The 27,487-nt window shown below is 38.4% G+C and overlaps 1 protein-coding gene across 9 annotated transcripts in view; it reads right to left on the minus strand.

The window, feature by feature from the left end:
- Nucleotides 1-27,487, minus strand: part of FSTL5 (follistatin like 5) — a 561,575-nt gene that overhangs the window by 100,128 nt on the left and 433,960 nt on the right. For all 9 annotated transcript variants that reach the window (XM_073341502.1, XM_073341509.1, XM_073341503.1 and 6 more), the window contains 2 exons: nt 17,873-17,993; nt 4,000-4,161 (listed from right to left, as the gene is read on the minus strand). In XM_073341502.1, coding sequence (XP_073197603.1) covers nt 4,000-4,161; nt 17,873-17,993 — 283 coding nt within the window. The remainder of the gene's footprint in view (nt 1-3,999; nt 4,162-17,872; nt 17,994-27,487) is intronic.

Here is a 27,487-nt window from a genome sequence, read left to right on the forward strand (position 1 = left end):
ACTAAAAATACACTAGAAATTAGATCCATCAAATCAACTTTAAGTACAACTGAATCTAGTGTCGGGAAATAGAGGATTATTTAAATTTTGTTTTAGAGTTAAGGATAAAACTGGACCCTAGGATTTGATCCCACTCCAAACTTTGGGAAAGATCCAGAACTAGACTTTGTGTCTTGGGGTTCTTCTTTCATATTAGAGAACTAGATTGCCATTATTTACAAATTTGCATTAAATATTAAAATGAAAACATATGGAAACTTATATCCTCCCTCTGTTTTTATCAATTATTTAACATTTTAAAGTATCTGGGAATAACATATGTATGGAAAGTCGTACAAAAAATAAAGCCGCACCGTATTACGTGAGACTGCATTCTGGATATTAGAAAGCATAGGGGCTGCTTCAATAGGACAAGAACTGACCTGAATCTTCATCCAAACTTGAAATGAACCAGAAGCGAATTTTGTTAGGAGTTGGAAAATGTTGATTATTTTTCTTTTTCTTTCATTTTTGCCCTTCTCTATATCATTACTTTGGCTACGACAGGAAGCACTGAAATACTGCAAAAGGCGAATCTTGTGATATATCTGACCTGACCAGATTCATTACTTTTAGAAATCTCATGAAGGAGCCTGCCTTCTGTCCAATTTCCAGCCAAAAGTAGCATCCACATTTTCAGTGCTGTCTAAAACCAACTTTGAGGGTTTTCTCTATGTTCTGACAGCCTTACTTCTATTGAGTTGTACCTTACTCCTTGAATAGCCTCACTGGCATTAGTGGAACTACTCACACGCTGTGGTACTATTCACCCTGAGTAAGGGTGCCAGAATCTGGCCCTGGCGCATTTTCAAAATAAAAACCATGATGCACTTTGTCATGAAATACTTCTACAAAAAGATAAAAAAGAACAGATTTTCAAAAATGCTGCACAGTTGTTGCTAACTCACACCTGCATATTTCTCAGAAGGGAGGATTTTTTCCAGTCACCGAAGGCAAGTCTACACTGCAGCTGGGAGTTTACTTCCCAGCGTGGATAGACAGACCTGGTTAACTAGAAGGGTTGAGGCATGGGCTAACTGCCTCAGTACAAACCCTCTGGATGCACACTAATGGCTCAATTCTGCAACCCCTTTTCAGGTCAAGTAACGGATATTCACAATAGTATCCCCACTTATTACAATGAGATTACTCACATGAATAAGTACCACTCACCAGTTATGTCTTCACATGACAGCTAGCTGGAGTTAGCACACTAGAGTTAACTGCACTCAAACTAGCCTAGCTTCAGAGATCTTGTCCACACTTCAAAACAACAGAGGGTTACACAGAGTGACTTGATTACCAGCACAGAGCGATTGCATTAGCTGCTGATGAATTGTTGTAATTCTAGCTGTTGCATCCACATTGCATTTCTATCTCAATGTAAGCGGAGGAATAGTCCCACTGTTGTGGGGAACTTTCCTGGCTTCTGCACTACCCCGGTGAAGTGGGCTAGTGAAAGGATCTGAGTCCTCGCTCCCACTTCCTTTACCCAGAGGCCTCCCTGCCCTTGAGGACTCCCCTTCCACTCTCCAGTCTGGCAGAGTACTTGTAACCCTGACAAGGCTGGGTCCAGGATTCCTCGGGGGCTCGACCCCTAACCTTGCTGTGGTCACCTAGGACAGGGGCTAGGGTGTCCCCACTCCAGGGTACTCTCTCTGCACTGGGCACTTCCCTGACCCACTGATCATTATATACTATTTAAAGCAAATACAAGTTGTTTAATTAACAATTAATTTAAAAAAAGAATAAGGAAAAATGGGAAAGGTTAAAGGAAAACACATCCCCCTGCTCTGTAGCAGGGAACATTGAAAACAGTCTCTGAACGCCAGGGCACTTCACAGTCTGTTCCTTGTAGGTCCAAGGCCTCCTTCTCAGGCCCTGCCTGTGCTGCAGGGATGTTGCGGGTTGGACACTTGCAATGGTGGTAGACACACACCTCTGGGTTTTGGGTGTTGGGACCTTTCTTGACAGTGTCAGCCCCCCATCGGGTGTAGATCCCCCTCACAGTCTGGCCTGCAAGGACCCTTGGCTGGGGGTGTCTTTCTGTGCTGGGCCCTTTGCCCAAGGTCCCCCCTTGACTGGCCCCAGTTGTTCACCACATCTGGCTCTGTGGCTGCAGCCCTGTTCCCAGCACAGGATCTGCTCTCTCCCTGGGCTGTTTCTCTGGCTCTGGGGCTGCAGCTCTGCTCCCAGAACAGGATCTGCTCTCCCTGGGCTGCTTCTGTGACTGCTCCTAACTCTGACCTGTTTCCTGGGCTGCTTTTCTGGTCCCTCTGAATCTGGCACAGCTCTGCTCCCCAGCTCAGCTTGGGCCCCTGCTTTCTCCTTAGCTCGGCCCCACTCTGTCTGACCCAGGCAATTCCAGCTCACACGGAGGACGGGACCCCCCCTGGCCTCCTGACTCCCTGATTAGCCTGCCCACCCTGTTCTGGAACATTGGTCTCTCCCCATTGTTCCTGGGGACTGTCAGTCTCTGGGTCCTGATTTCCCATTGACCCTTCCCCTTTAAGTACTGGGAGCTAGCCAACCAAAACAGCACCACTGAATGTTAGTAAGGGGGCAACAGTCCCCTGACATCAAGCTTCAACAACAACAGAGCTTTAACAACCCTCTTCACCCTACCCCCAAGAACTAGCTAGCTTGAGTTTAAAGCACCATCTAACTCCAGCTAGAGATTGTTCTGTATGGAGAGGAGTTCAGCTGAGGTAACACTCAAGTTATAACTCAAGCTAACTGTGCTGAGAAGACACATCCATTGTGAGTAAAGGTGGCAAAATAGGATCATGACAATTCAGATACTTAACTCTTGGAGTCTTCTACTCAACCTGCAAAGGAAACTGCTAGTATTGCTGGACAATTCTATTACTGCTTCCTGTATTGCCAATTCCTGTCCAGCAGGCAAGGGTGGTTTTTAAATCTTAAAAGACTGTATTTTCAGCCTGGCTTTTGGCAGAGTTCAACTCTTTGCTGGCATTTTATTTACAGCATGTATTACAAAATGGTATGAGACACCTTTACTAATAAATGTATATATGTTTCATGTTTATAATGTCCAATAACTGATTAATGCTCTGTTCTAGTCATTCTTTACTTATCTCAGTGAACAGATTTTGATGGTTTTAACAGAAACTGCAAAATTTACAAAATTCACTTAAATCCTAATCCATCCCTAAAGTAAACTCTTTTGTTTTCAATGGAGGTAGAGTAAAAAATGAATTTGGAACATTGGGCCAAGTTCTGCTCTCATTTGTGGTGGAGTAAATCTGGAAAAATTCCATTAAAGTCAATAGAATGAGTTTTGATTTACACCAGTGTAACAAATAAAAACAATAACTGGGATTCTTGGCTATCTTTTTTTAAACATATTATTTTCTCCTAAATTAGATAAATGGCAAAAACAGCATAAATTGCAGTAGTTCCAAGTCAAAAACTTTAGTACTGAATTGCAGTTAAACGATGATCTGGATTGTGTGCCTTCTGCTACACAGACCTGTGCAGAGGAGTAAGGGAGAGTAAGAATCATCACCCTTCATTTACATGGATCTTAGGTTTAATATCACTTGCCCCATCTGGTACAGGTTGCAGGGTAGGAGGAGTCTTAGCTCTTCATTGTGCTGGCTCACACAGATAAACTCTAGTGCAGGACTGGAGACAGGTCCAGGTATTGAAATGTATTGCAGGTACAGGCCAGAATCAATTACTCTCCCCATTCTCTCACTCAAGCAAAGGGGGAGCAGGGAGGGATTTGTGCCTCAGAGGGTACCTCTAAGGCACAGTGTCTCCTGAGGTGGTGCAATTCACACTTGTCTCCTTGGTTCAGGGCTGTGCCTAATGGCACAATGTCTCTCTAAACAGATAAATTAAAGCAGCATGAAACGTAAAATTCTACTGTAGAATCTCCATTGTTTGTTTTAAATCAAGTCTTGCCCTTAGACAGTGGTAAGTATGCCTCTTTACCTTGAAGGGTTAACTGTTTGGATAACTTTGGAGTAATATCAATTCCATTCTTCAGCCAACCAAGCTGTGGGTTTGGGATACCTTCAGCGTAGCATCGGAGGCTTGCTGTCACACCAGGCTCTCTGGCCTGGCTCTCTGGATAGACTCGAATGACTGGTGGAACTGAATACAGAAAACAATTATCAGTCAAATGAAAAGCAAAATTATCACATTAAAAAAAAAAATTCTCCAAGCAGTTGATTCTAAGAACCTTGAAGCCATATATAATGAGATAATGAAAGGGTACTGTGATATTACCAGCATATTTAACAGTATCTAGCATTGCATTCCACAGCAAGTCAATTTCTGAAAGAGAAGGCATGTCATTGTGAGAAATCCCTCTTTCCCTTGTCAACAGTGTGACTGCACAATTCTGAATTTTAATTCAGTTGTTCTTAGGGTTTGATATTGATTTCTTTATATATATATTTCCTTTGAAGAACAGGATTTTGTATGAATCATTTACAATATACCAACATCTTTCATTAGGATTTATACATAATGTTCAGATCATGTTTTACCTACACTTCACAGTTTGATTATATTTTTGGTTGTTTTTACACTCTTGGAAAAACGTTCTCCTCCATCCTCCTCCTGTGCTGTCATGCATCTTCATATCTCAGCCTTTACCCCATCACCTCACAGAGCATTTTTCCAAGCAATGAGCATTAATCCATTTTATATGAACAAAAATATCCATACTTATAATAGTTGATGCTAACAAAAAAGTGAATGATAAATCAACACTCAACTCTTAAGAATTAGAAAGAGATCTTTAAGAGGGGTAGATTGCCTATTGCAGGGTTTCCTGTCCCTTCCTCTAAAGCATGAGGTGCTGGCCACTGTCAGACACAGGATACTGGGTGAGATGGACCTGGGTCTGATCCAATACAAAAATTCCTATAGTCCTAATTATTTTAATTGATAAATAAGGCTGGCTGGATAAAAAGAATTTAGCGTTGTGAAAAATTTTAAGGTTTCAATTTTTGTTTGCATTGCATATTGGAAGAAAACAGAGATCTTTGGAAACGTTTACTGAAAAAACAAGGGGAGAGAGACAGATCCAGTTTCAAGTCCCTACTCTACCTGATTCAGAGCAAGGACTTGAATGCAGGTCTTCTACATCACAGGTGGTGCGCTAACCACCTGGCTATTAGCAGAAGATCTTTGCTTTCTCTTCTTCCCCCTCCTCCTTCCCCAGAGATACCCTCCTGGACCCAAGATGCTTTCCCAACAAAAGCATCATCAAAACAACTGCTTCCACAAAAAGTTTCAGTTTCAACCAATCAGCATTTTCCCACAAAAGAAAAAAAAAGAAACAATTCCAATCAGCTTTACTGATGAACTACAAGTAACATTTACAAGACATAACTATAAAAAAACTGAACATGCAAGACACAAACATATAAAAACTGAAGCAACTGCTTAAATTTATTATATTGCTCTGAGCCTGCCTTCCATAAACCCTCCACCCCTTTTTGCCTGTTATCATTTGTTACATTATTTCTAAGTTTAAGTTTAGACCCCAAAGATGCTATGTGGAAGGATCCTTATGCATGCATAGAGACTCACGGACATCAGCGTGGCTCTGCTTGGACACAAAGATTACCTTTCACAGATTCAATTTCAGGATTGGGGCCGTAGATCATAAGATATTTGGGGCATGCCTTTTTTCATGTTCTGAAAAATCTCATGCATATTTAAGACATTGTATGCAATTTAATAACCATAATAATTAATAATGAAAAGAGAAAAATATTAAATGGAAAGAGTACAGAGGCATAAAGGGTAGGAGAATAAAGGGAGAAGAGAGCACTGAAATATGCTTGGATAGCACACCTCCATGGGGCATCCATCAGCCAGTCTATAAAAAGAGAAATTGGGAGCCCCTGCATTTTAGGCTGCAGTATTGCTAATATAAGAACGATATTTAACTTCACATCTCCTTTTGTTGAATCTGGATGCTGTGGTGTCTCTGCCCTCCCAGAGGTTACTGGAGGTAGTGATATGGATAACAGAATACTGTCAGAAGCTCAATCTAGATAAAATGGAAGTAGTGTATATCAGTAAGTAGAAGGTCTGTGTGTGCACGCCTTGTGTTCTTCCTTTTACCCACACAATCCACAGTGTATGAGTTATTCTTAATGTGTCACTGCTTTTGGATGCCTATACAACAGGCAATGGTTCAAAGCACCTATAGAATTTGCGTATATTGAAGGCCCATCAGAGTTCACATTTAATGAGGTTTAGAGGCAAAATGCTTGCACTTTTTTACTTTGATTAAAACTCATTATATTCCCCATAATTTATTAATTTAAACTTGTTGTTCCTACATGGTACTATTTTATGTACATTTAAATGCTGTTATGGTGCCCAAATGTTATGGTAGAGATATTAATTAAACATAAAGGAAGAATAAACAACAACATAATTACTGAAAACTGTTGAAGAGATGCTTTACTTCCATGCCATAACGTGCTTAACTTCATCTTCACTGCCAAGGAATAACTCTTGAATGATCCGGTGAAAGGTTCAGAACAGCAACCATACATACAGTATCCACCAATACTTCATTACACTATATAGTATTGAAAGCATTAACATATATGGTGTATGTCATTTTTTATATTGCCCTTAGAAGTTTTTTGGGAATGCTTTTCCTGAAATACTGGATATCTGTATTTTACACATTTAACTGATACAGCCAAAATTCCACTAGCAGCAAAAAAATCATATTTCATGGCTACATTTCAATCAGAAGCTTATTTTCATCTGATCAATTTGTTAAATAGTAGCTGAAGACCTACAGTATAATCTATAGCTACTGTATGACAACTGTAAATATAACTTTTAAAGTCACAGGAAAAAAAACAGTATTTTATGCTAACAGTGAAATCCTCTAATTAAAAATGATTTTTGGTTCCCACTTTTGGTTCCCACCCAGTTTTATTGTGCTTGTAGTAGATCCCCTTAAGGGTGGGAGCAAGCCAAGGCTGATTACAGAATGAGCCATACTTTGGGAGAGATCAGGGTAATTTCCCTATAAAGAGCAGGAGGAGCCAAAAAGCTTGGGAAATGGTAAAGACTGTGAGTGACTAGTCCAGGGAAGATCCTAAGGGCTTGTCTACACTGTGACGTTGTTGACAAAACTTTTGTCTTTCACGGGTACTTAAAAAAAGCCTCCCTGTGAAAGACAAAAGTTTTGCTGACGCAAGTGGCACTGTGAATGCGGCTTTGGCAGCAGAAGTGCTCTCCTGCTGACAAAGCTAACATCGCTCGTAGGGTTGGAAGTATTTTGTCGGCAAAAGTGCTGACAAAATACCAACAGAGAGCGTTTATACACACTGACTTTTAGTGACACAGCCTTGTTGCTAAAAGCTGCGTAGTGTAGACAAGCTAAGATTAAGGGAGTTATGACAGAGGAACTGTAGTGAGCAGGATGTTCCTACTAGAGACCCTGACTGGGAGAAGGGTTTAGGTCCCTGGAAGTAAGAGGGCTGAGCTCCAGCCAGGTACAGCTTGAAGGTACATTTATACTACAATAAAAAATTGGCACTGAGTCTCAGAGCCTGGGCCAATTGATTTGGGCTTGTGGGTCTTGGGCTCTGGGGCTAAAAACTGCAGTGTAGGTGGTTGGGCTTGGACTGCAGCCCTGACTCTGAGTCCCACCCTCCTGCAAACCCAAGTCAGATGACCCAGGCCAGCCAGGGCCATGCTGCAGGAGACACACAGGGGTGGGTGGGGGAAGTTCAAAAATCAACTAAAAAGCATGTTTTTTTTTTAAAAAAAATATAATTTTTGACTCTTAATTTTTGAACCTTCAGGGTTGGCACTATTGTGAATAAAAATATTTGTTGACTGCATCAGTTGTAGATTAGTATTTAAACATCTTACATATTTGAGCAGCTCTTACATATTCCATCAGGTTTCAAAGTAACAGCCATGTTAGTCTGTATTCTCAAAAAGAAAAGGAGTACTTGTGGCACCTTAGAGACTAACCCATTTATTTGAGCATGAGCTTTCGTGAGCTACAGCTCACTTCATCCGACGAAAGCTTATGCTCAAATAAATGGGTTAGTCTCTAAGGTGCCACAAGTACTCCTTTTCATATTCCATCAGGTAGAGGGAACTAGAACTCATGCCCATGGTAGGGGGGCGGAGGAAGGAGGAGGCGGCAACCAGAAAAACAGAAATTTTAATAGAACTGGTCAGGTTGATATACTAGTAAGTATAGGAGCTTGTCAGACTATTTAGCTAATAGAACTGTTTATTTTTAGGAAATGGAAGAGTGCCTATAGTTGTTCGAAGACACTTGCAGGAAGTAACAGATAAATATTTTTCTTTCAGGGATAAAAGCAAAATCCTTTTTATTGAGAAAAGGATGTTTTAGTCTGCCATATATGGTGTTTGGAAGCCTTTAATCTGTAATTCTACATATTAGAACCTCTTTGCTACCTCTAATTTTACACATCCTTCCTGAGATACAATACATTGGTGTACTTCTTAGTAGGCAGAAATCTGAAGCATTTCTTTATTAACAGGATCTAAATGGGACAACATACTGGGGCATTTCTTGTAAACAGTTGGATAACACTTGAAAATATTTAACTGATTATGTTGGAATGGGATTCATTTTTTCATTTAGTTATCTTACTTCATATCTCTCCAACTGTGTTTTGTGACACCAGTTAACTGCTCCAAATTCTATTTAATTGTAGGAAATAAAACTTTGGGGAAAGGGAGGTATGTTTCTTTAACCTTCATTACAACTTGTTTCTCTTTTACAAAGAAGCTCAAAGTTCCTGCTATTTAATGTATAATTAAAGATAAGATCACCAATTACTTTTGCTTAAAAAAAATCTAATTAGCGGATTTAAGAAATCTTGGTTAATCATTGATTACTAATAGGAATATGCCCACTGTGATATCACATCTTTTTTCTGCCAATAGTGACATGTTACATATCAGACTTTCATTGATAACTGTGTACTGTAGCACCTTCACAAGACCTTGATAAGTGTTCGTGATTATCGTTATTTTTTTGCTAAGGGGAGTGTTAGTACAGCAGATTAGTGTGGCCTGTACCTCTGGAGCTCATTTAAACAGGTGGTTTGGCTCTGGGATTTAAGAACAATTAGTTGGATTGTCTCAGGTCAATTATTGTGAAATACTCCATAATAAAATACACACATATACAGTCATATGTCTAAAGCACAAACTGGAAGAAGAAAGTAAGGCACAGGGAGGTGAAGGGAATTGCCCAAGATCACCCATAGGCCACTGACTGAGCCAGGAATAGAACCCTGAGTTCCAGTCGAATGTTCTAAGCACTAGACAACATTGTTTCCCTGTAAATCTTTAAATCTGAAAGGGAGTAGGCCTAGCAACAGGGAGAGGCTTTTACTTTCCCCATGAAACTCCATTCAGAATCAACTGACTTTTAAGATATCAAAAAATTGCCATTTGCAGTGTGCACTAAGCTCATTAGAGCTTGCTTAAAGCCTGTTGCTAAAATCACTGACAATTTCATCTGAGTATATTCCCAGCATTGTACAGAGTTAAATCTCTTCCTCTGCCATCTCCTTAAAATACCCTCTGGCTTAGGGAAGGTGCACAGAGCTGGGAACCAGGAGATCATACATTCTAAACTTACCACTGCTGGTAAATGATGAATAATTCAGTGGTTTTCTCAAAACTTATTGTTGAACTAGCTTCACACCCCACAGAAAAATTACACAAGGTGGGAGATCTTAATCTTATCCATTCTGCTTCTCAGGTAGAATATGCCAAATATATGTGCTTGGCTATGTTGTCAGTAAAACGGGATTACTAGTGTATACATAACACACTATTTCAATTAATTACTCTTCTTCTAATGAGTGGTCCACAGGGCATATCTGCGATTATGTCATAACTGCTCTTTAGTCATTTAGCCCATGTGATCTGTGTTGCAACGCAGAGACTCCAGAGTTCATGCTCTGCTGATGATGTATGCAAGGGAAGCATTATAGTTGAATGCATCTGATGAAGTGAGCTGTAGCTCACGAAAGCTTATGCTCAAATAAATTGGTTAGTCTCTAAGGTACCACAAGTACTCCTTTTCTTTTATAGTTGCAGTTATAGTATACTATGTTTTGCCTGTTTTCTTCTTAATAAACCAAAGGAAGTTATAAAAAAACCAAAACCTTGAACAACAACAAAAACATGACATCAGTCCCTGGAAAATCATGGAGCAGGTCCTCAAGAAATCAATTCTGAAGCACTTAGAGGAGAGTGATCAGGAACAGTCAGCATGGATTCACCAAGGGCAACTCATGCCTGACGAACCTAATTGCCTTCTATGATGAGATAAGTGGCTCTGTGGATAAGGGGAAAACAAGGGACGTGTTATTCATTGACTTTAGCAAAGCTTTTGATACGGTCTCTCACAATATTCTTGCCAGCAAGTTAAAGAAGTATGGGCTGAATAAATGGAGTATAAGGTGGACAGAAAGCTGGCTAGATCATTGGGCTCAATGGGTAGTGATCATTTTTCTCCATGTCTAGTTGGCAGCAGGTATCAAGTGGAGTGCCCCAAGGGTCGGTCCTGGGGCCGGTTTTGTTCAATATCTTCATTAATGATCTGGAGGATGGCATGGATTGCACCCTCAGCAAGTTTTCAGATGACACTAAACTGGGAGGAGAGGTAGATACGGTGAAGGCTAATGGCATTTTGAGCTGTACAAATAGGAGCACTGCCAGCAGATCAAGGGAGGTGATTATTCTCCTCTATTCGACATTGGTGAGGCCTCATTTGGAGTACTGTGTCCAGTTTTGGGCCCCACACTACAAGAAGGAGGTGGCAAAATTGGAAAGCGTCCAGCAGAGGGCAACACAAATGACTAGGGGGTTGGAGGCACATGACTTATGAGGAGAAGCTAAGGGAACTGGGATTATTTAGTCTGCAGAAGAGAAGAATGAGGGGGGATTTGATAGCTGTTTTCAACTACCTGAACGGGGGTTCCAAAGAGAATGGATCTAGACCGACTCACTGGTAGAAGATGACAGAACAAGGAGAAATGGTCTCAAGTTGCAGTGGGGGAGGTTTAGGTTGGATATTAGGAAAAACTTTTTCACTAGGAGGGTGGTGAAGCACTGGAACAGGTTGCCTAGGGAGGTTTCTAAGGAAACTCCTTCCTGAGAGCTTTCTAAGGTCAGTCTCGACAAAGTCCTGGCTGGGATGATTTAGTTGGGGATTGGTCCTGCTTTGAGCAGGGGGTTGGAATAGATGACCTCCTGAGGTCCCTTCCAACCCTGATATTCTATGATTCTATGATCAAAGGAAAGTTATTAAAGTTGCAAAGTCAAGCTCTCAAAGGTTAAGAAATGCCAGAATGAAGGCTATTCATACAAACTATATTATGTTGCCAGTTTGTGTGCATTATAATACATTCTTTAATTATACAAACTCATACTATTTTTTCCATAGCCTCGTTGTGATACACCCTAGGAAATGAGCTTCACCCTAAGAGTATTTTCTCAAATTTAATAACTAATAACAGCTGTGATTGTGCTCCATGTGCTCATGGAAAGAAAATTTTATGCATGCATGCTAAAGCACTCATTAATGGTGTATTTTAAATGCAAATGCTTGAATACTTAAACCAAAAGTTTTATAATGGACAGAGGATCTTATGACTAAATGGCAAGGATAGGGTTTCTAGGTCCCCTCATCAGAGCCCTGCCAAATTAAATGAATCAAAGAAGGTTCTGACTACACTCTTTGCAACTAAGACCATTAAAGTACATGGAATTACTTGATTTGAATGTGATGCAGGAAGAAATCTATCTCCAGCTAATAAATTCTACAGTAACATAATTTTTCTAGGAATGATGCCTCAGGCAAGAGTTGTCGATCCCTATTCCCCAGAGACATATAAATGCTAGAAATGAAATGAAATCTATTTAGTGAAAAATAATAATAATTCCATAATGAACTGGAAACTACTAATGCTCTAAAGAATCATCTTTTCTTTTAGAATTAAGGAGAAATATCTGACTTGGATGCAAAAAGCTGTTCAGGTTAAAAGGTACTTGAGTACAATGGGCCAGTTCCTCAGCTGGTGTAAATCTGCATAGTTGTACTGATTTACACCCACTAAGAATTTAGCTCAGTGATTGTTCCTTTGAAGTAGTAAAATATAACCTCACTGAAGAGGGTTTAGTCCAGAACCCAAATGTGGCATGAGGAGAACACATGCAATCATTTTGCACGAAAGCTCCATAGAAGTCAGTGGGGCTTTTGGGAAAAAAATCAATAGTAATGAGCAGAGATAAAGATCTCATGTTATGTTATTACTTATTTAGCTCTTCTGTAAAATACACAATGGAAATCAAACTATTTCTATTCCAGCTTTTAAAAAATATATGCCTGAATTAACAGATGAAATCCTGGACTTTTCTTTATCACAAAAGATATCAAGTCCTGGAATTTATCCTTTGGAAAAGCCATGCAAGTATATCTATGGTCATTTCATTTATATGAAAGAACAACTGAGCTGTAAATAAGGATCTGGTGTCATCTAGATATTGTGCACATAACTCCCAGTAGAATCAGTAAGATTAACATCCATGGGTATGGAGAGAATAGATCCATAAGAACAACATCATATACTCAGATGACATGGTAAATGTTCAGGTAATGAGAAAAAGAAAACCCAAATGCAATTACTTCTAAGATATCTACATTATGCTTTTCCCAGGGCACTTTTGAGAGCTTGCATGTGTCAGCTGAAGTAGAGTCATCGTTTGAAACCTCAGGTTACTGTAAATTGTTCTAATCATATCACGCTAACATAATCCCAAAGAACAACAACAAAAAGATTGATTTATATTCCGCATTGGTCCTTAATAAATACATTCAGTTAGAATAAAGAATAACATCCCAGAGCAAGGAAGTAAAATAACTCTTCTATGATACAATCTATTTTTTTCCCCTAGCGTCAAAGTGTGATCTGTTATCTTGAGAACTAACTGAACTCTTGTGATTCAAGTAGGAAAATTGCATGATGTAGGTACTTTGAGAGCAGTGGGTTGGGGATATTTGGGATGAATAGCTGACCCACCACAATTGTTTTATTCCAGGAGAAAACAAGAATGAATTGGAGGTGAATCATAAGGTCACTCACAAGTAAACCAATCAAAAAGTTAGATTTTTTGAAAAAAGTTTTGCTGCTGCCATTATTTGCTTTTGTTTTAAAGAATTCTGCCATTGTTCTTCCACAGTGTAGTCATACAACTGCTGTAAAAAGGGTTAGAAATAGGTTTGATGGAATGAATACAAATGTCTTTATAATACTGGTAACTCACCACGGCATTTGTGGTGTTCTATTTGCACTATTTTCTTTTGTGACTAAAGCAAGCTTTCAATCAAAAATTATGGGGCTGATTTTATAAATATGTTATGGGTTAGTGAACTAGCCAATGCCTCTTTGTCTGAAATATTATAAAAGCAATCAATTCACCCCATCATTGTCCTAGAACAGGCTTCATGATTTTCATATTATCTCTTGCCACCAAAACAAAAAACAAACAAACAAAAAACCCTCCCATATCATTAATGTTTCCAACATAGAAACATTTCAGATCTTAAAAACATGCAAACATACTCCAATATCTAAATAATCTGCTCAAAATTTTATGGCAACATTAATCCCTCAATTTCATCATCATCAAATCACAGAAATTTTAGAAGAAATTTTGTTGACAAAAATTAAGTTTTTTAAAATAGATATTTCATAAAGGAATTAAGAATAGCCCATTTCAGTTTTTGACATATCCAGAATTGTGGGGAATGATCTATTGAGTCAGGAAGACTCAGCTACATGAGCTCTCCACCATCAAGCAGGATTTCAATGACCAGCCAAAAACATTCCCATGCTGAATAATTCATTTAGTGTGGAGCCAAATCTTTAGCCATTTTTGTTGAATAGGTTTAGTTAGTCTTGTATCTTAGTCCCTCAGTTTAGAAATAATCCATGTCATGAGGAAGAATTCTTCAACCATTACATTTTACATGTGGAGTTTTAAGGATTCCAAATGTGATATATGTTCATTTAGTACAGGCCCCAGTCATGCACTGTCAATTACACAGCCAATAGCTACAATACTGGGCCCATAACATGTAGTGATAGATTTACCTACTGTATGCTGACAATATAATTTAGCTTGATTTCACCAGAGAAAATTGAGTGTGGACCCATGGAAACATTTGGATGAAAGGGATCAATCCTATGCTCAACAGCAAGAATTTAAATATTCTCTTATTAGGATTATCTAATGATTCTATAACACTTTGACAATGTAAAGTGTTACATAAGTGCAAAGAATTATTAATCAGTAAAATAATTATTCCTGCACCAGCATTGTTTTGTGGTGAGTTGTCTATTTACTATATGTATGAGAAAAGGCTTAAAATACTTAATGTTCACATAAAACATTATTTACATAAAAAGTAAAGAATGTATTCTGTCCATAATATGCAAATTTTTATGCAGTGATTATCTGTATTATTTAAATAAGGGCTTCACTAATTTTTTTTAACACTTAATACGCCAATTCAGAAAATTAGAGTTTAATCCTGATATACACAAAATAAGCCAAAGTATAAAATATTTTTGCAATGTTTAAGGATTGGGCAAACTGGTGAATGCAATATAGATATAGATATATAGTACCCTCACGCTAGATGTTAAGATCAACTAAGCCTCCCTATCTCATTAACCTTCTTTTGACTCTTCTGTTAGACTAGTGTCATTATATTAATTGGTTATTATCCTAGCCTATGAGTACTGATTATCTTGTCTCTCTCTAGGAACATTACAGTTTAGATGTACAGATGTAATCTATGGAAGTGCTGTTCATTTGACCAGAACATTAAACTTAATGTTTTTCATCCCATTTAACTACAACATACAAATTATAATGGTTAATCAGTATGCAGTTTCATTAGATAATGCTACAACAGAAACAAAATAATTGTGTAACCGTGTCTTCAAATAGACAATATTCTTGCTATTACATTAAATACATAGTGGTACAGTTCACATATATAATACGATAACACACCAACCTCGGCATTAAATTCCCATCAGGAATTACTTTAACCTGATCCTAGATCTGACAGGCTAAAGAAAAACAGTATCCAAACTTGTGAGAGAAGGGGTCACTCCAGTGCTGACTCTTAGAGCAGCAGCTGTCAGGGCAGAGAAAAAACGGACTAGTCAATTTGCTTGGGTAGCTTTAAATAATCTGATAGTGACATGTAGTAGCATAGGCAGCTATTGCCTTCAGCACCATGTACATTTACAATATGCTCTGAATGACTAACACACAGTAACAGTAATATGCTGATGGACATATCCTGCAACTGCAAGAATGTGTAAAAAAATCAGTATTTCAGTTGTGGATGTTTTATTGTATAAGCACCCATTCTGAAAGAAAAGTGCTTTTCTGAAGATAGCCAAGAAAAGCATGAAATGGTTTCCACCTCTAGTGTCCTGCATTTTTATGGCCTCATTATCAGAAGTGTTGAGCACCAACAAATCATACTAAAGTCAAGGGAGTTGAAGAAGTTACATCTCATTGTTTCCTTGGGCACTCTCTGCCTATCTGTTGCATTCATCTGTTGTCTCTTGTCTTAGCTTTTCAGGGCAGGGACCGTCTCTTTGTTCTATGCATGTACAGTGCCTGGCACAATGGGACTAGGGCTTCGAGGCACTACAGCAATATAAATAATAAACAACAATAGCAGCAGCAGCAACAAAGCAGGTGCTCAGTACTTTGATAATCAGGCCATTGATGTATAAATTTTAGGAACCAGCTAGCATTGCTTACTCAGGCAAAGCTTGCACATACTTCAACAGGAGTTTTGCCTGAGTAAGGAGTGCTAAATTGGGTCCAAATGACATACATTAAGAACTGCACAACACTATTAATTGTGCTATAATAACACCCAAACCCCCTCATTAGGATAGGGTCCCTATTCTGCTAAGCACTATGATGATAAGGGTAACACTAATATGTCCATGTAGTTACATAGCCTTGCTATGTATTCAAATTTCAGGTTTAATGTTTGTCTTTAAATAAATATCAGCTGTCTCTATTTCCTCCTCAGTTTAGCCAGAGTTAATTGGCTGGCTTCTTGTTGGCTTCAAAGCTTGAGGAGAGATTTCAAGGAGGAAGGTTAGTGGTTTTATGCATTACTGCAGGAAGGGCATTCAACCTGCAACAGGCTGCATGGAAGAAAACACGGAGACACTTGTGGAAGATATGGACAAATAGGCATTCAAGGTTGACAGCACTGAAGGAACACAGGGAATGGGAAGACAATGTGAGAGTGAAAGATCATGAAGAGACTAAGTTAGGGCAATAACAAGAATCTTGAATTTGATGTGATGGAGAAAGTGGAGTTACCAGGGGAATGCAAAGGTGGAGGTGGTGGATGTAGTCAGACTGAAGGACAAGGGAATGGTGCATTTTTTTATGGATAGGATGGACAAATGTGGATATCAGGGAGGCCAGTGAGAATATTTTAGTTATCAAGGGAGGAAATAATGAGAGCATGGATGAGAATCACAGATGTCTGGTCAGAGAAGAAAGGTCATATTGTAGAGTTGAGAGAAGAAGTGTCAGGGAGTGGACACACGTTCAATGGATCTGAACAGACAGGGAGCGTCAAAGTTGACAAGAATTTGGGCCTAGCTAAAAAGGAGAACAGTAGTGGTACCAACAGTAACAAAGACTGGGAGAATGGAGTAGGCTTCAGCAGAAAGATAAGGAATTTTGGGCTGCTGGCCAGACATCTAGGGCCACATTACAGAGAAACAGACTTTAAAAGCTTTAATCCTGACCAAAAATATTGGATTGGATGAAGAATATTGAAATCTGAGAGTGGAAAGGTAAATATCATCATAAACATGGAAATTGAAGCCATGAGCACAGATGAAGTCTTTCAAAGAAACGATAAAACAGAAAAAGAGAAGGAGGCAAGGACTGAGCTCCATGAGGTGGAGGAAGACCACTCAAAAATAACTTGAAAGAACAACCTGAGAGGTGGGAGGAGAATGAGGAGAGGACAGTGTCTTGCAAGCCAAGGGAAGGGCAGATGTTAAGGATACTAGTACTGATTTCAGTTGAGGTTCTGCCTGAGTAAGGAATACAGGAATGGGGCTTTATATGCTGACAAAGGCCTTGAATATTGTGGACAAGATTTTCAAAATCCAAAGCCTAAATTTGTACTCCAAAAACCACAATTAGGCACCTAAAGAGATGCTTTGATTTTTAAAAAAACAGAGAAGCCAGTGATTCTCATGGAGATTAATTGAAGCTCAACACTTACGCCTTTTTAAAAACAAATGTGTTTTTTTTTCAATTTGTATTATACTTAATATTTTTGCAGAGAAATAGAGCTGCAAACATATTTTTTCACAGATTGTGCAGTATAATGATTATGTTGTTATTCAAAGTTACTTTTTCATAAATACCTATTGTACAAATAGCATGGTAATAATGTGCACTAACAATGTTAAGGGATTGGTGTACAGAAAAAAAATGTTTGTTTTTTTTATTATTCTTTTTAATAAATATTATTTATGTAGGATCACTAAATACTGTGATTATATTTTGTTTTCCTGCAATCTTTTATACAGAAGAAAAGCTATTAACGAAAACATATTGCCTGCTGTATCTACTATTGTATTCAGCTGTAATATGAAGTTAAATAACTGAAAAAAAAATCTACCAAATAATATCCAGAGACTGCCCTACAACTGGCAATTAGAACTTCTTTCCTTACCATTTACTTGGACGATATGAGTCTGATAGAGATTATCATAGCCATCAGCATAGCATCTGTAATTTCCCATGTGAGTTGTGGTAACCTTAGTAATGTACAAGGACCCATCATCTCCAAAATCCTACAGGGAAAGATTAAAAACAAGGTGATCGTAATTATTTCAGCAGCACTATAATAATTGTGTACTTCACCTTGGCAACAGAGCTGATGCAACTATCAAACATCTACATTTCGAACTAGATAGGCATTGGTGGCATACATAAAAGCAGACTTTGGTGTTAATATTTTATCTATAGCTTTGTTTTTGTGTGTGCCTTCCCTGCCCTGCAGTTCATCTTAATTTTACGAGTTTTCTATTTGTAACTCATTAAACCTCAAAATTAGTATTAGTATACTTTTTATTGCATCTATTTTTTTTATTTCATTATGGTAGTTATGGGGGAGAGGTTAGTTTTGCCTCTACCTGTTCACATGGAAAAAAACCACCAATCACTGCCCAATGTATGTAATGTTTTAAAGTAAAAAATCAAATAACATGTTGCAGGAATAAGATTATATTTACCCTTGGACATGAGCTGTTATACAGAAAATAATCTTATTTTTCATGAAGTTTGCTCTCACTGTTAAATTACATCTTCTAGTTCCACTTTAATTAGTGGACAGGTTCCACAGGATTAGGACACAGGTTGGAAATCAGAAGACCTAGGTTTGGTTCCCCACTGCCAGGGTCTCACCATATACAAGTCACTACACTTTTCTATTCCTTAGTTTCTCCATCTGCAAAATGGTGATGACAATATAAACTTTTCATTATAAAGTGTTGTGAAATCTTTGGAATAAAAGTGTCAAGTTTAAACATTATTTTTAGTAACAAGATATAACCTCAAATTTACAACAAGAGGTTAACAGTTATCGCAATTTGGCAGATTTACAGCAATATAGCTATTGAAACATATTCAAATTTTCCTTATCTTTCATGCCTTCAAAGATTGGTAACTTTAACACAAAAGTCATATTCCTCATATGCCTAACTTCTTGTTACCTAATAGCATATGTGGTTGTTTTGTATTTGCATTATTCGCCAAGATAGCTTCTGTTGTCTGATATTTAATTCAGCACCAAGAAATACAATGGAAAATTAATTTAAAGACTACAGAAATTTTTGAAAAAATTGTATTCCTTCCACTTTTTGAAATACAACAAAGACTTTCAAAGCCTAGAAACCTGCAAGGATGGAAGAGAGTATAGGTCAGTGGGACTACAGCCATCTTTCCTAAAGCAATAAAGAGTTGAATGGTTTGAATGTACATATATAGAAAACCAAGTATCAAATAGGCCTCTTTGACTAGAACTCTGCTAAACACAAGGCAGCCAGTGATAAATTAATGTGTGTGCCTCATTAGGGTCAAGGGCGTTGCAACAAAAGCAATAAATTTGTAAACATTAATTTTCAAACTAGGAAGAGTTATTGGGCCAGATTCTCAGCTCCACTTGTGCACCACTTAAGTGGGTGCGAAGTGGGCATATTTGGGCTGCAATGGTGGGTAATTCTCATAAAACCAGTTAGGGTGACTCCAATGTCAATTGTCCCCACTTCTTGGCATTGGAGTATGAGTGGCAGGGCATACCTCTATTCCACTATTTCAATACTCAGTTGGCATATGGCCCACTTACATAAGGATTGGGCGAAGACCCTTGAGAATCAGGAAGCAGTAACCTGATGAATCTCCATCTCCCCCCTGTGCTGAGTATATTTCAGTGTTGGAAAGAATCTCTGGCCCATCTTCTTTAATGGATTTTTGGCATTGTGTGTGTGAGGGGGAGGGTGACATTTTAAGAGAGGTGGAGAAGAAGAGCTTACTGAGAGTTCCTGCAAGATGCTGCAATGGCAAGTTTAGAGCTGTCTATGGGAGGCAAAAAGTATCAAAGCAGCTATTTTGTTTAATCACGGAGGAGACTGAATCTTCATCCTCATTAATGACAGGTAAATGCTGATACAATGATTGTTCTCTTAAAAAATCCAGTTCAGATGACAGGATATTAGAGTGCCATAAAAATACAGTTAAAATACAAACACACTGTATATCACTCCAGACATAAATCAAAAGCAGATGATACCAGAACAAAAGCAAGTTCTATTACAACAATCAACTAGAGACAATTATCGACTAGTATAAGCAGCTGATCAAAGACAGACAATTATGTAATAAGAGCTAGGTTCTATTATTGCTATTAGTCATTGTATGTAGAGTACAATGACAGTCCAAACTGCCCATTTTCAGAAGCATCTATTACAGTAATTATGAGAAGTATTAACATTTTTAGTTCAATCTTGGGGTTTTGTTTGCGTAGCAAATGCTGTGAGTCCAGTGACCAGGATGACTTTTTTCTAAACTGCATCGAGTCATGACATGCAATGACTCTTGGATGCGACCCACACTGTCATTTATGCCTTTGTATTTGAAAATTAGATTATTGCTTGATATTATGTATAGGGCTATAATTTACTTCTACTTGAAAACTGAAAGTGGTGTATAGGAGACAGTGTCCCACTTGTCACTTTATGTATCTTGCTATGAGTACATGACACTAGTACTCAGTAATCTGCATTGGCTGCTTGTTGATTTACAGGTGGAATTTAGGAAACTGGTGCAAGCTGTATGGAATATGGGTGACTATTTATAATATTATTGATACCAAGATTACAAAATTGCAATGAATCTTATACAAGATATGCCATGTAAGGTATCACCTGAAAAGTTATGATTTGCTAAATATAGTAAGCTTACTTTATATGTATATATCATCTCTGTATCATGAGTTATAAATATGTGTGGTATATTGATATCTCAAACTTGTGCTATGCATCTGGGTGACACCCCAAGAAAGATAGGCATCAGCACTCTCCAGCCTGCTTGATGGCCTGACAAGGGAAAAATCAGCTGTACAATAAACCCATTGAGAGAAGCTAGGGGCTGTGCATATCAGTCAGCAGGACTTTTAGGGACATGCCTAGGGACAGGAGACTCCAAATACTTTTCCATGCCCATGTGCTGTGAGCATGTGTTTAGGACAAAGGATGTAAAAGCCACATGGCAGAGAATATAAAAAGGCAGCTGCATCACCAGACATACCAGGATCTCCATGTGGAAGATACATAGATACCCAGTAAGCTAGACATGTATAGTCTATTTATTGTTTTAACACATCTTTTTCTCTGAACTGCTTTGGTTCCAATTAAATAATACTTTGCTTTAAGAAGATTGTCAGGTCACTGGTTACCTCTGTAATTGCTCTTGGAGGGAAGAGAACTGCAGGTACTTAACTTATGTCAGGCCTGTGGAGGTAATCACAACAGATAAATGGGGCACTGCAGCCCAGGATCTAGTCTGACAGTGAGAGAATCATGTGACTCCATCCTGAGAGACAGGTGGAAGCTTGAGGCTCAATACCTGAGAGGAGATGCACTTGAAGAGACCAGCAAGGGTCAGAGGTGCACTTTTCACTTGACTGTTTTCCGCTATTATTGCCCTTCCACTCCTTCCCTCTACTCTACTATCCCCCTTTCACTCCTGACTGTCTTCACCCACACCTACTTATACAGCAAGCTGACACCAACCCATCTCCCTACCAATTCAGATATCACCCATGTCCCCTCGGCTTCCTCCCACTGCTCAGAAGCTTCCTCCCAGGTAAAAATATCTCCCTTCCCACAGCTGAGAACTCCCCCCCACATATTTTCTACCCATCTGCCCAAAGCTCAGAGCAAACTCTGCATCTCTCCGCAGAGCTCAGAAACCCCTGGCTTTCACACATTCCTGCCCCAGGCTCAGAAACTGTCCACCTACAAGGTCAGAAAACCTCTGTTCAGGTGCAGAGGTCTTCCCCATACTTCCTAACCCAACCTCAAACTCAGAATTCTAGTCTCACAGAAACAGGATGGGAAGGGAAAGCTGAATTATTGGTACTTAGCCTCTGAATGATAGCACAGCAAACTCCATCTTTGCTTCTCATGCATAATCATTACATGGACAAAAAGTATGCCCTCACTCAGTTACACCTCTGGAACTCCAGTGGGGTTTGATGAAAAAGGGATTAGCAAATCTGGGTAAGGATATATCAGTTGACTGTAGAATCTTTGGTACTAGTGATGATCCATGAGAAGGAAAGAACCCAGCATGCCTCTCAGAGCCCAGATGAGTTTGTAGGACTGGTAGTTAAGGGGGGAAAATTGTGTGTGTGTAAACTGTGCATATTTAATATGACACACAAACATAAAATTAATTCTAACTGTTTTAGAGTACTTTTTCAGAGTAGAACCAGGCTTTAAAGGTATCTGCCCCCTGTACTCTCACTTTGTTCTTTTATCTGGTTAATGGCATTTGGCATTTTTTTGTAATTACCTATATATTGCTGTGTTGTGTGCTTTACTTCAGTATCTGGTCTGTCTATTGTCCCGTCCCCCCCCCCCCCCCGCTTTTAGTCTGGGGTTTGTTATTTCAGCTAAAATATAGGCCTTCCAACAATATTTTTTTCCTCACCTGTCACAGTCCTGGTCCTTTGAGGTAAGAAATGCTTTCAGGGTTCACTGTAGTGCTGTGGGTTCTGTGTTTGCTTTTGATAGGTTAGAGATTTTGTGCACAGAGATTTAGCGCTGAGTTACTTGGAGTCAGCTGATCCTTGTTGCCAAATGTAGTTTTTTTGTTTTTTTGTTTTTGTCATGAATGAAAGAAAAGAATACTAAAAGTGTTTAAATATGCAACATATCCTTTTAGCAAGACCTTACCAGAGGACCTCCTTTCTTCATCACATACAGTATGTTCTTTGTGGACATTCACAGTCGAAGGCTGCTAGTAAGGCTGGCCAGAAAACAAGAATTCTGTAGTTTTGAAATTTGTTTTCATTCCAATGCAGAATGAAAACACAATTGTTCAAAAATTTATGGGGAAAAAAAGAAAAAAAACCCTCACAAGAGAACCACCTCAGAACAGCCAATAGCCCTGTGGTTTAGAGCACTCAGCTGAGGTATGTGTGCCCCAGGTTCAAGTCCATCCTGTGAATCAGGCAGAACAAGGACTTGAACCTGGTGTTCCACATCCAAAGTGCTCTGATCACTTGGCTATTCTGGGGTATGTCTCTAACTAAAAATTCCGTCCTGTATCTGAGAAATTGTCCTAATAAAATTTTCATTGAAACCAATGCATTTCTGTGAAAGATTTCAGTTTCAACAACATGGCATGTTTTAATAGGGAAAACACTGAAACATTTTGATTAGCTCTTGTTGCTAGTGAAAGTCTGCAATGTATTATGTAGTTCACTGGACCGGAGTCTGCAGCGCTAAAGCAGATTATAGAGAGACATCACTGGAGTGAAATTCATACAGTAATATGACTCAGGCTTCTGCCATCCAAAATAGGCCAGAGCACCTTCTTGAGTTTAAGCAAGAACACATAGCTGAACCAATTTTATATTCTCTGGTTAGTAGCTGCCTTAAGCCACTATATAATTGGCTACTACAACCTTTGTAAAACTTAGAATGATTTTTACTCACATGGTATCTGTATCCAAGGGAAGAAAATTCCTACATTAAACTCAGAGCTGGAGCGCCTCAAAAATGTGCCCGTTGTGCTGATCAGTTTAACTCTGCCCTTCAGTGTATTTTAATCATTTGAAGCAATGTCAGAAAGTTCACCCATATCATAGACCCTCTATTATCTCCAGTGTTCCATGAAAATGTGACTTCTGTTTTAAACATGGAGTGACAAGCTATTCTACCCTAACTTGTCATACTCTGTATGTATGTACATAAAATTCATATTGAGTAAAAGATAATATTCTAGAAGTACCAAACAACACTGAATAAACAACACAGCTTTATGTAATGATCACTGATTAGTTCTGACTGTGCACATTGCCTTATTTCCTAAGTGTGCCACTCAATTAATAGGTCTTTTCACTATTTCACGTGGGATACTGTTATATTTATGAAGAAACTACATCTTAGAATTTAGCATTCAGCTGGATTATTCGAGCAGACAAAACTTGGTTTGTCAGCAGAAAATCTCTCCAGACAAACTTTGAGGTTTGATACTTATATTCTTTATCTCTTTCTTAGCTCTAATAATAAACTCCTTTGACTGATATTTTCTCATCGCTAGCTTGCTACATATTATCAAGGAGTGGCTGTTTAACTAAATGGAGGCGGTAGGTACCTTCAAAAGAGCCATAACAGAGGGAGAGGAGTAGAAAACAGGCTGTTCTCTCCTACTGCTTATACACTATGGGTATATCAATCATGTGATTTAGTTTTATTGGGATTGCACCATTTTTCCATATGATATCCCAGGATATCTTTTTGGGACAGATGAAATATCCCAGTTTTTCATTTCATTAGTCAAAAAGGTTTTTTTTTAATAAATACAGAATAAATGTTCATGGCATATTATTACACCAAGTAGAATTTTCCCTGAAAAAAAATTATTTGCTCTGAAAAAACAAGCAGATGTCACTGTTGGGTCAGAAGCTGGTAATAGTAACCTCAGCACACATGAGGGTGGGCAGGGGAAGAGGGGGAAGCATTCTATTATCTTTTAAAGGGAATTTAAGGTTTTGTCACCTGAAAAAAAAAAGTTATTACAAAAGTTTCCCAGTTTTTGAATTTGAAAATATGGTCATCTTAAGCACAGAGAGTGCATGGTAACCACTTCTGAAATATAAACTCTTAGAACTTCTAAAATTAAATTGATAATCTCTTTCCTTATTTTTATCACACAAAAATATTGTGAAAGTCAACTGTTATTTTGGAAATCATGATTCTTAAAAGGTCTTGTATACTGCTAAGGGACTCGGCATTTAAGCATGTGTGTGATGAATATCAATTAAAGGGATTCTGTTAAACTAAAAAATATGTTTACAATCAATTTTTACTTAATTATATTACTGACAATAGAAACCTAAAGTGATATTTGTTTTCAAATCGGTCATTTTATCTTCTTTACATTTTCAGTTTGTTTTCATGTGCTAATCCCTATGCAGATGGAAGGAGTTTGTGAACACTTCCAGGTCCTGGATTATGTGTGGCTATTAGAAACCACTAGCTTCCATCCTATACAATAAAGAGGAAGTGTGTATAAAGAAAGCAATTTAACTCCAATCTGTGTATAAATTCATATATAAATTTCATTATATTATTAAACTACTGTTATATTACTTTCTTAAAGTGTATTTATATATTTCCTATTTGCCCTCACAAACTTTGATCCTTTTCCTCAGTTATAAAACACCACCTTACTTTAAAAAACAATAAAAAAGAAGAAAACCATCAGTGGCTTTCTCCCTCTCATCCCATCCTGCAAAATCTCCCCATGCAAAGATATCACAGGCAACACACACAAGATGTCCTTCAATATCTCCTCACACAATATACAATATTCTAGAATTTTTCCGGAGGTGTCACGCACCAGAGTTTCGGAAACAATCTCCTACAGTCATACAAGATTTCAAAAAGGGACGACCTAACATATGGCATGTTGGAGGGCTGCCATGGCACAATATTTAGTAGGGCTCTTGGCCTTGTTCTTTATCTCTCTCAACCTGAGGGGTTAAGACCTGAAGTTCTCCAAATCTTCCATGACTTCTCCGAGAACAACTCTTTTACTTAGAAGAAGTCCTGAAGATAGTAGTAACACAGAACTGAAGTGCTCCAAAATGAGCTGTCGTGAATTAGGTTGGCTCCATGTGCATATGCACACTTCTATACCAGCGCTTGTTTGTGGCCCGTGTTAGGCAAATCAAATTAAATAATCACCATGGTTCCCTATGGCCTTAAAATATGATTTTATGGACTACAAATGACTTCAAAACATTAACCTTGCATGGGTACCTGCTTTCTAAAACTCCACATTTTGGAACAAAAATAATGAAAAGAAGAAACATACAGAAAAAAGGATGGCTCACAGGACATAGACGTTATTTTGAAATAGAAAATTTGAGTGATTAAAATGAATTACTAGCATAAACACAAAACAAATTAATAGTTTATAATATTCTACAAATGTGGGCCTAAACCTACAGGAAATCATTTCAAACCAACCTGGCAGCTTTCTTTGACAGGACAACAAGCTTTCTTTGATAGGACAACAAGCTTTGTGGATGGGAGGAAGCAGGCAGGTAAACAAACCGGCCGGGCCTGCTAGGGGCTTTCCCTACACAAGCATCCCAAGTTTGGGAAACACTGATCTAGATAATTAGTCCTGCCTTGAGTGCAGGGGACTGGACTAGATGACCTCTCGAGGTCCCTTCCAGTTCTATGACTCTATGAAGCAAACCTACCTATAAACAGCACAGTGATCATACATTATCTGCTATCTCTCAAAGAGCACTTGCTGAACATATATAACTCCTTCTGAAATCAATGGCATCTGAGAAGGCTCAGCAAGTCTGAGAATTGGCAGAGAAACTTTCTGTTACTCTAAACGAGTGAAATCCATTTAAATTGATTGAACTGTGTCTGTTTATACCAGCAGAGGATTTGACCTTAACGCCTGCCTCCCTCTTCACAATTCTGAGTATACAATAGGGACTGAAGTTTTACACAAGAGATAAATAAATGGCAACAGCTATTGCCCGCTGCTGTTTTATGCTGCAAATATCCACCAGCTCTGTGCTCTCCAAAATCTGCAGACAGAGTGAGGGCTCCTTTTTGGCTCTGTCTGGCTGGGAGAAGGTATCACTTTCTCAGGACTGAAGAGTTGGAGATATCGCCCAGCCCCCTCTAAGAAAGTAATGATAAATCCAACAGATCTCATAGCACCATCACCAACCAGGGGAAGAAGAGAGTAGAATAGTCAGCCCCTGGACATTGACAGAGAAGGTGACTTTCCTTCTTGCAACACTTCTCACTGAAGTGCTAAGGCCCATCCTTTCTGAATCAATGATGAAAACAGACATGAACATAGAAGTTGGATGGCATATATTGGAAGACATGGTTATGAAATTTGAATCCCAGTTTAGAATACTGACTCTTGAAGGCCATCTACTGGAGTGTATATTGGCTTGCTACATCACCAAGTGTGACGAAATTAATTTTTGGACAATCAACTCTCCATTTTATGACTATAAATGACTTTTTACTAAAAGGTCTGTGTTCTCTGATAGTGCGGCTCCTTATGAGATGGTTTATTTTATACACTGGGTGGGATTTTCAAAAGTTCCTAAGATTTTTAGGAGTACAAATCTCATTGACTTTCTACAGAGTTTGTGCTCCTAAATCGCTTAGGAACTTTTGAAAATCCTATCCATATTCTGATATATTATGAATATTTATATAATAATCCTTTGTCAGCTGATCAAGCTCCACAAATTAAAAACTAATGTGCCATCTGCACAGTCCACCTTTCTACCTACTTGTCGACTTTTCTTTTCCACTCAAGTTGTTTTTTCTATCTTGGCTAGTTCTATCCCATCTGTTTTTTTCCAATCTTGCTGTGTCTTTGATTTCACTGGTACTACACACTGAAGTGTTTGTATTATGGGAACATTGTCTCACAATATTTAGTGAAAATTTAATTAAAAATTACTTTATTTTTTAAAAAATAATGAGAAAAGAAAAGTATT

Source organism: Lepidochelys kempii, chromosome 4 (genome assembly GCF_965140265.1).
Source record: "Lepidochelys kempii isolate rLepKem1 chromosome 4, rLepKem1.hap2, whole genome shotgun sequence".
Taxonomy (NCBI): domain Eukaryota; kingdom Metazoa; phylum Chordata; order Testudines; family Cheloniidae; genus Lepidochelys; species Lepidochelys kempii.